Genomic DNA, 9,310 nt, shown 5'->3' on the forward strand with positions numbered 1-9,310 from the left:
CGAAAAGGACAAATGAAATGTGCCCGTTGTTTAACAAAGAGTCGCACAAAGAGGGAGCTTACAACAAGATGAAGAGGCTCCTCCTACCAAGGTCCTTAATTGATTAATTACGTACTCTAAGATACTATTAACTTTTGTAAGTTGTACGCTAAAAAAACTATGAGACTCTCTCTGGTTTTAACTCTTTGCTCTCTCTCGGCGGCGGCGGCGCATCTAGCGAGGATGGTTTCGTCCAGCTTCGAGCAACCGGGTGGCCTAGGCTGCCTGTCTTCGTGGCCTCTTCCTCTCCCGTGGCGGTGCTCTTGGTAAAGGCAAGGCTTTTCCTATTCGGATTTGAACCTTGGTGGTTGTTTGGCCCGTGGGTTCGATCTGGCGGCGGCGGATCTCTGTGGAGGGGTGGTTATGCTCTCTCCTCGAGTCTTGATGTCGTCGATTTCTCACCTTGGTTGTGTCAGATGGTGGTCTAGGCAAAGGGTGATGTTGTGGTTCCGGCGAGTGTGGTTCCCATTGATTTGCGGGGTGGTGTTGCAGTCTTCCGACGACCTAGGCAGGGTGGTGCTTGGGGAGGAGCCCATAACGGGGAAGACGGTGATTGCCGGCGTAGGGTTTTTGCTGTTGAATTTGCTTTGGGCTTTGGGCTTTGGGCTTGTTATCCAGCTTTGGGCCTTTAAGAGTTTGGTCCACTTTGCATTGGAACCTGGAGGCATTTATTGTCTGATTCCGGTTTCAGTTTCAGACATAAGTTAGCGGATATTGACATGAGCTTTTTTAGTTCTTTCTTTTCTGGTTACTTTTTCAGCGAGACTGTAGCGGATTTGGTCATAGATCTAATTTGGGGGTAGATTAGTTTGCTAGGTTTTTCTGTTTTCATAGTTAGGCGGTGCACTCTCAATTTCGTTGCCCTATGAAACGGGCCAGAGTGTTTTCATGGTGTACCGTACATTTAATTATATATATTTGAGACTGCGTTGTTAGATTAAAAAATCAAAGAGTCACACAATCAATCTTAATAACGTCTCTAATTTCTCAGTTTGCTAAACCCTAGCCTTTACTAAGAAATGCCAGTATATTCATATTTGTACAGAAATTCCCGACATATATGTATTGTCATTATTTTCAGGCACTAGTAATCTCCATTATATGTTGTAATTTAGAGAGAAAATGAAAAGAATTACAAAGGATGAAAATAAATCTCCTACATAAAAATCATTTGAGTAATCCTGTTCACATTTTTGTATGGTCAATGCTGCTGCTGCTGAATGTTTATTAACTTGTAATATGCTCCATTTCTGTTCTCTATAAGAGTTGAATGACTTCCTTGCTCCACAATCTTTCCATCTTGTATGACTGAAATTTCATCGGCATTTTTTATAGTGGACAGCCTATGCGCCACCATTATTGTTGTACGAGTCTTCATCAATCTGTCGAGAGCTTGTTGTACTACCCGCTCAGATTCCATATCTAGAGCACTGGTGGCCTCATCTAGTAACAAAATTTCAGGGTTCTTTAGAACTGCTCGGGCAATGGCCACCCTTTGCCTTTGACCACCGGATAGTTGCACCCCGCGCTCTCCAACTTTAGTGGAGTAGCCCTCAGGAAGGGAACTGATGAAACTGTGTGCATTGGCATGCTTGGCCGCTTCAATTACTTCTGCTTCAGAAGCTCCTTCTTTTCCATATAGGATGTTTTCATAAATTGATGTAGCAAAGAGAGCTGGTTCTTGTTGAACCAGGCCAATGTGTCTCCGCAGAGATTTGAGATTTACTTTCTTGATGTCTTTCCCTGCAATGACATACAATTTCAAATCATTCTAGCAATAATTTGAAAATCATTTCCTGAATTGAACCAACTATTAAACTATGACATCTTCTATAACTTAGGTGAATAAATTGGCACCTCTCTCTCTCTCTCTCTCTCTCTCTCTCTCTCCTACTTCTTTTAAACCAACTTCATGTCATGTCATGAAGTTTAAAAAGGGGGGTGTCCATTCCGCTCGCATTTTTTCCTTCACAATTAAAATGCTCTGAGTTGTTTTCGTCTATATTAAAATTCTATTGTTCTTTGTCTAAGATGTTAAGCAAAACCTTATGCATAAGACTTACCGTCTATCAGAACTTTCCCAGCTGTCGGATCATAAAATCTGAGAATTAAAGAAATCACAGAGCTTTTACCAGAACCACTTTGACCCACCAATGCCATAGTCTTTCCTGAATGAACTTTCAAATTGAAGTCCCTGAAAAGGACTACATCTGGTCTTGAAGGATAGCTAAATTGAACACCTCTTAACTCAATTGTCCCCTCCAGTTTTGTAACGTCTTCTCCTATGTCCGCTAGGACTTCTGTTCTGCGATCTGTGACTTCAAAAACTGATGCCACCATTTGGTTCCCTTTTAAAAGATCTGGGGCAAGTGCTAAAGTTTCACCCATTGCTAATGCCGTTACAATCAATACAAAGAATGATTTCATGACAGATCTAAAGCTAGCAAGCCCCTTTTCCATTAGAACAGAACCATACCTGATTGGGACAAAAAATAAAAGGATTTATGCTTAGAACCATATCTAGCTCTTCTGTCATGACTGAATTCTTATACATATGACAAATTAAATAAGCTTTATGTTTGTACTACATATTTGATTTTTCCATAGAACAAAAGTAGTATTTGGACCTTTCAGCCAAGCATCAAACAATGACAACAGAATTCTGCCAATGTAATAGAAAAGTGGAGGGCTGATGGAGGTATAAGTAACATACCACAAGGCCAGGCCATAGGATGAGAATATGAAGAACTGAGATACACCATAGAATATGCCAGCTATCTGACCACGAGTAAATGAGCGTCTAGAAGGCTCAACAAGCTCACGGGCATAAAGGTCAATGACCTTCTCCTCAGAACAAAATGCAGCAACAGTGCGGATGTTGCTTACAGCTTCCCCAGCTAGCATGTTAGCTTTCAGATATGCTGTGCTCAAGTTGCCACCATAGCCTTTCATGAAAAGTTTCTGTAACAAAAGGTAGAAACTGTTGGCATAACATTCTTATTCAGTTATTCTTTCAAAACTACAGCTGAAAGAAATAATGGTATAGGACCTCGCTGATATGACCACTAATGATCAAAGGATATGTAGCTAAGACCACTAATGTGATTCTCCAGTTCAAGATGAAGGCAATGATAAATGAGGCCACTATCAAACCCACATTCTGTAGAAGAATTGTTGAACGATCAACAACAATAGTTCGTAATAAAGTAGCATCACTTTCTAGACGAGACGATAGCATAGCACTGGTGTTGTTTGTATCATCAAACCATCCAATCTCATTCCTTAGTATTGCTGCAATTAGATAAAAAGATTAAATATGAAAAGGCAATATCAAAATTAATAACTAGAACAATATTTTTGAAGTACTTTATATCCCAGTAAAGGGGAGCTATCCATATTATACTAGCCATCATGGTCTCTGGATTACGAAGTTAAACCTAGTGAATGCTGTGGTCTTCAATCATTAAATTTGACAGTTTTGTACTATCCCTAAAGGTTACAATTTTTCTTAGAAGCTTTTTAACCGTTCGCTTTTGTAGTACTGCAGATAAAAAAAAATACACATTATCACCATCAAGTATAACTCAAATGCTTCTAATGCGTTTTCAAGAGAATGAAGGATCCATCAATGTAAATGAAATAAAAGTAAAGACATCCTATCAATTCTACAGATTACTTTCTACGGAAGAACAAATCTTGGAATGTACATATATAAAGAAATCAACAGAAGCATTAAGAAATTTAGTATTTCATTTCTGTTTTATGTAAAAAGTATGTAAATGTGCATACCAGAAAACATCTTCTCTCTAACTCGAAGAGTGAGTCTCTCTCCCATAGTACCAAAACAAAGATGAGCTACCGCATGAACAAAGACAGTTAACACTGCAGCCCCACAGAAGAGTAAAGAGATCTTTTTAACCTCACGACATGTTGTTTCCCAGTCCATGTAATAGGAAACTAGAGCCTGAGAGACACCAAGAGCAAAAAGAGGCATCTGAGCTCCAGCAATAAGGGCACCAATGGTGCCCATCACCCCGTAATGCCAGTCTGTACGGACCATGGAATACAATTTACTTGCTGATATATGCCTTGACTTAAACTCTGTTCCATCACCACCAGGACGGCCAAGAGATTCTTTATCAGATCGAAAGCTGGCACCAAAACTTGCGGTGGTGCGAGATAACTCTCGTGAATACCTTAAGCTACAAAGTTTTATGGAAAATATATGTCATTCCCAGTTTAACTGAAATCTGTAGTATATTATACGGCATAGAGGATTTTTTATTCCTATCAGTAAATTCAGCAAGTAGGGGATATAGTAAATGCTCCCACATTATGTATGTCTATCAATACTATAAAGGAGTACATCTACAAAGCCGACAGCTATTTCAACAGCTGCAATTATTCCAGAACTTACAAGAACAGTTTAGTATGAGCACCAGAATTTTAACCCAAACACTGCAAGATGTAAGAGTCTAAATTGTACCTCAGTGGCCGTCCTAAGCTAGGACCAAATGTGGAGGGACGTTGCAAAGAAGCTGTCTCTTGTAGATGAACAAGTGCTGCATAGACACCATTGGGGTCAGAAATTAGCTCCTCATGGCTCCCAGTTTCAACTATCTTTCCTTCTTGCACAACCGCAATAATATCTGCATTCCTGACAGTGGACAGACGATGTGCCACCACTACTGTTGTTCGCCCTACCATGGCACGATCAAGTGCCTCCTGCACACTCTTCTCAGACTCCGCATCCAGTGCACTTGTTGCTTCATCCAATAGAAGAATTGATGGATTCTTCACAATTGCGCGTGCTATTGCAATCCGTTGCTTTTGTCCTCCAGAGAGTTGTATGCCTCTCTCACCAACCTGGAAAAGAAAATTTTATCATCAGTCCATCAGAAAAAAGAAGAAGACAAGCAACAATTCCTCATTTATACACATTTCCTTTGCAATGTAATAAGGATCATGATTAAACAAAGTGATTTATATAGCAAACATGCAACATAAGTTTTTTTTTTGGTACTCATAGCTTGAAGTTTGTTTTAAAAAGAAGTTGCAAGTACTAATAATGCAGTACTTTTCTTGCCTGTATAGTAATTACACACACACACACACACATGTATAATACATAATGATGGTTGTAATAGAATTTGTGTATCCATACCTGAGTTTCGAATCTCTCTGGGAGGTTATTTATGAAAGAAAGAGCCTCTGAAAGTTTAGCTGCATGTTTGATATCATCCATCGAAGCATCACCTTTACCATAAAGAATATTCTCCGTAATGCTTGTTGCAAAAAGAGCAGGCTCCTGATTGACCAGCCCAATTTGTTGCCTCATCCATTTGAGGTCAAGTTCACTTATATTATTTCCATCTAACAATATTTGGCCACCAAGTGGCTCATAGAATCTTTCAATCAAAGATATAACTGTACTCTTGCCAGAACCACTTCCTCCCACAAGAGCTACAATCTTCCCAGCAGGGATATCAAGATTGAGCTTATCGAAAATACTAACATCTGCACGAGATGGGTAGCTAAAAGATACATCCTTGAATTGGATGTGCCCCTCAAGTTTGTCCAGTTTCCGGCCAGTTATACTGCTGGATTGGTTCACTGTGTTCCTCTCTATCATCTCAAATATGGGATAAGCAGCTGCTTTGGCTCGAATGAATGCAGAGATGTCAGGCGCTGCTTGCCCGAGTGACCTTTCAAGCAAAGAGAAAACAATAGTATCATCTGGTTTGATCTTATTTGAACTCTAAATACAATTCCAGGCTACCTAGATTCATCACAATAACAACAATCAACTCAATCAAATGCATAAATTTTAAACACATGCATTGAGATTATCTCCCATTTCCACATGTTCTACATATAAACTGCTACACAATTCTGTAACTAGCCGTGTCTCCATCATCAGATGAAATCTGAGCTAGTTGATTATACTCTGTATATGTAGAACATGTGGGAAAATTTGAAGAGAATTTCAATGTAATTGAAAATACGAATGTGATGCAATGACCAATGAGCGAAGATACTAGAACAAAATGAACTCACAGGCCAGCAATAACAACATTAAGCATGGTGGTGAAAGACTCGCCGCCATTAGCAATATGCTTGTGCACAACAATGCTAGTGAACCAAACGAGCAATGCCCATGAAAGAAAAAGGGTACAGTGCAGCGATCCAAGCCCCAAACCCTTGGCCAGTCCTGCTTTCTTCCCATACTTGTATGTACCCAACAGAGCTGTCTTGTACTGCCTTACAGCTTTTTCTTCTGCTGCAAATGCTTGCACTGTCCTTACATTTCCTATCACCTATTCAATCAAATTCATACAAACATCAAACCACTAGAAAATCATAGTGTTCTAAAGAGAAAAAGCGATCGAGGGGTCATTGATCTCTGACCTCTTCAGCAATTTCACCAGCCTTGACATAGGACTTTCTGACTCTAGCAATGAGGCCAATAGTGACATAGGCATAGACTCCACCGGCAAGGGCAATTAGGGGTACAATGGAGAGAGTGACCAGACTAATTTGCCAAACCCTTACAAACCCAATTATAAATCCTGCTAGAAATCTGCTTATGTAATGCATGAAGTTCCCTACCTGCACACCATCACATGCATCATATTAAACAACTGAAAACTGTACAAAATCAAACATGTCATCTATACAACATCATCATCTTCATCATTGCATACTTATGAGCCAGGGATTTTTTTTCCTGACTATACCAAAATTAAACCCAGTTTTCCAGCTAACATGTAACTAAACTCCTTCTTTTTGAAATTGCAACTGGATATTTTTGCAATTCTAGGGTTTTCTTTTTTAACTTTTCTGTCCTCTGGATTTTTTTTTTATATCTGACCAATTTATTAACGCGGGGTTTCATATACACAGACCCAGCAGTATCATTACATGATTCGACCCGACCCGACCCGGGCCGGCTCGATCATTCGAAAGCGGATCATATCAAAATAAACCCACAAAATTTTTTGAAATTGCGCAGACTAAATTATGGTTTTATAGATAAAATTCAATTTCTTGTTTCAAACTTGCAATAACTAATTTCCAGAAATAGATATGCATCCACAGCTGGAACTCCAAATCTCGTAGCGCCAACCACCCAACCGACCTCCTCAACCGACTTATAAATGCTCTTTGCATTAACTTCTTCGCATCGTCTTCATCGAACGAGCACTAGAAACTAATGCATGCCTCACACTAATTTCACCAATTAATTTTGTTCACAATTATTAAAAACCTACCGACTATTTTTGACTCATTAATTTCTCTTGATTATTTTCTTGATTATGATTATGATGATGATGATAATGATGATTGCCCGTTTGCCCACCAGTCTGTTCGATATCAATAAATCAGGGCTGGACCTACCTTGAGTAGATATGCATGTATGGAATTACTTGGCATATGATCCTTGATAAATTTACCTACCTTCTCAGAAAGAGCATCTTGAACTACAAGGATGTCACTTGTGATTGCAGAAATGACTTCCCCAGTAGAAGCTTCCGTGTCGAAAAGACTTATATCTTGATTCAACATGGCTCTCAAATACGCCATCCTCATTTTCGCTGCTTGTCTTTCCCCAGTGTGCATCCAACAAGCCACCTCTACAAGATTAAGATCACTTAAATTACTTTTAATTATTGTTTGATTTCACATGCATTATTGAAAAATTACTATTCAAAAATATTAGTAATGAGGAGCTTAATGCATACCGGTCCATGACGAAAACAATATAGCTATACTGAGATATACAAAATCCAAGGAGTACTGCGCAGAAAGAAAACAACAAGAATTAATTAAAACCCAGATATGGACGTGTTTGAATTGAAAGGTTCGTTTTTTTTTTTTTACCAACTAAAGCATGGTAACATTTTTAAAGCGAGGTACCATTATACCTTGGCTACTTTAGAGGAAGCTTCTTTGGGAAAGAGATAAGCAAGGCCGATGATATTTATCAATTTTCCGAAGAAGATAAAGAAGATAGGGACTGACGCGCCATGAATACAAGCCCCGACAGATCCGATCGCCATCAAAACGCAGTCGTAAGAATCAGCAAAAGAGAAGAGCTTGAGTAATGGAACGTTGCGCTTCCTGTTCTCTTTCTCTTCTTCTTGTTTCGTCTTCTTCTCCTTCAGCTTCAACATATCGTCGTCATCAGCATGATCGCCGTTGACGTTGCCGGACGAGAAAAATGCATCCGGCTTTGAAGTCATGTTGAAACCTTAATAGTGTTGAGGAGAGAAGAGATGAGAGTATGTGTGCTTAGTGGTATATATAAATCGGTTGGCGAGTGAAAAAGAAAACAGGGTTAGGTAAGTGAACGTATGAGAGCGGTGGAATTGAATTGGTGAGTGAAAAGAAAACAATGTACAGGATTCATGTTTGTAAGGATTGGAGTAACCAGATGGAGGTGTTAAATGGTTGCATTATGGAAAGAATAGAGAGAGGAACAAAAGTTAGATATGCCATTAAGAGGAGGATAGAGATATAGTCATAAGCAGGTGGTATTGAATTGTGACTTGGTCACCGAGACAGTTGGGGCTTATAATTATATAAGCTCATCGATCTCCTCCATAATAACTCCAATAGACTTAAGTAGAAAGCGAACTCGATAGTTGAATAATCTGATACACCTTCGAGTTTCATGAAATGTCATCTTATGTTAAACCTTAGATTATTTATCAAGTCATCAATTGTAGAATTGTAGATAGCTGCTAGACATTATCTAATTAACCCTCTCCATTTTGAGATATCAATTCGTTTTCCTTTATGACAAAATCTGCGGATGGCGTTATGAGATTTTGGCTCTAGCTGCAGTCTCACTCTGAAAATTTAATTCTCGAGTGAGGTAGATGGATGTACGAGTTTCCTGTTTGACATGACATGAGGGCTTTAAGCTGGGTTGGCATGACATGAGGGCTTTATTGATTTCCAAAGCTATCTGCAGCAACTAGTGTCTTGGTGTATATAAATTTGAAGATCGAGTTCCTCCCATGACTTGTTCCATCTTTTGTCACATATTATATAACATCATGCAGTTTCTCATGAGTTTGAGAGGCCCACAATCGAATTGTAAGGTGGAGATTTAGTTTAGCTTGTTTTGTATAGTTGTGACCATCTCAACTGTTAAGAGTTGTAGTATCTATTAGGGAGACCATCTTGGTGAGGTCCAAAGACTAAATTGTAAATTAGACATATTTCTTGATTATATTTTTTCATTTTAACAGTTTAGATTTTAGGT

At 39.1% G+C, this 9,310-nt stretch overlaps 1 protein-coding gene across 1 annotated transcript; it reads right to left on the reverse strand.

The window, feature by feature from the left end:
• Positions 1-1,151: 1,151 nt before the first annotated feature.
• LOC126796169 (ABC transporter B family member 2-like) lies at positions 1,152-8,282 on the reverse strand. The gene is made up of 12 exons (XM_050522934.1): positions 7,965-8,282; positions 7,782-7,836; positions 7,494-7,673; positions 6,448-6,644; positions 6,097-6,356; positions 5,204-5,744; positions 4,526-4,905; positions 3,829-4,241; positions 3,089-3,330; positions 2,753-3,000; positions 2,103-2,515; positions 1,152-1,782 (listed from the first exon to the last, which is right to left on the reverse strand). Exons 1-12 carry the CDS (start codon positions 8,280-8,282, stop codon positions 1,241-1,243), a joined length of 3,789 nt encoding a protein of 1,262 aa, XP_050378891.1. The 3' UTR covers positions 1,152-1,240.
• Positions 8,283-9,310: the final 1,028 nt, after the last annotated feature.

Source organism: Argentina anserina, chromosome 5 (assembly GCF_933775445.1).
Source record: "Argentina anserina chromosome 5, drPotAnse1.1, whole genome shotgun sequence".
Classification (NCBI taxonomy): domain Eukaryota; kingdom Viridiplantae; phylum Streptophyta; class Magnoliopsida; order Rosales; family Rosaceae; genus Argentina; species Argentina anserina.

Bases quoted from the DNA above. Each gene is read 5' to 3' on its own strand.
- LOC126796169 (XM_050522934.1), bottom strand. From the start codon at position 8,282: ATGACTTCAAAGCCGGATGCATTTTTCTCGTCCGGCAACGTCAACGGC. The intron at 4,242-4,525 runs GTACAATTTAGA...AAAACTTTGTAG, and splicing joins AGCTTAGGACGGCCACTGAG to CTTAAGGTATTCACGAGAGT. The intron at 3,331-3,828 runs GTATGCACATTT...ATCTAATTGCAG, and splicing joins TAGAGAGAAGATGTTTTCTG to CAATACTAAGGAATGAGATT.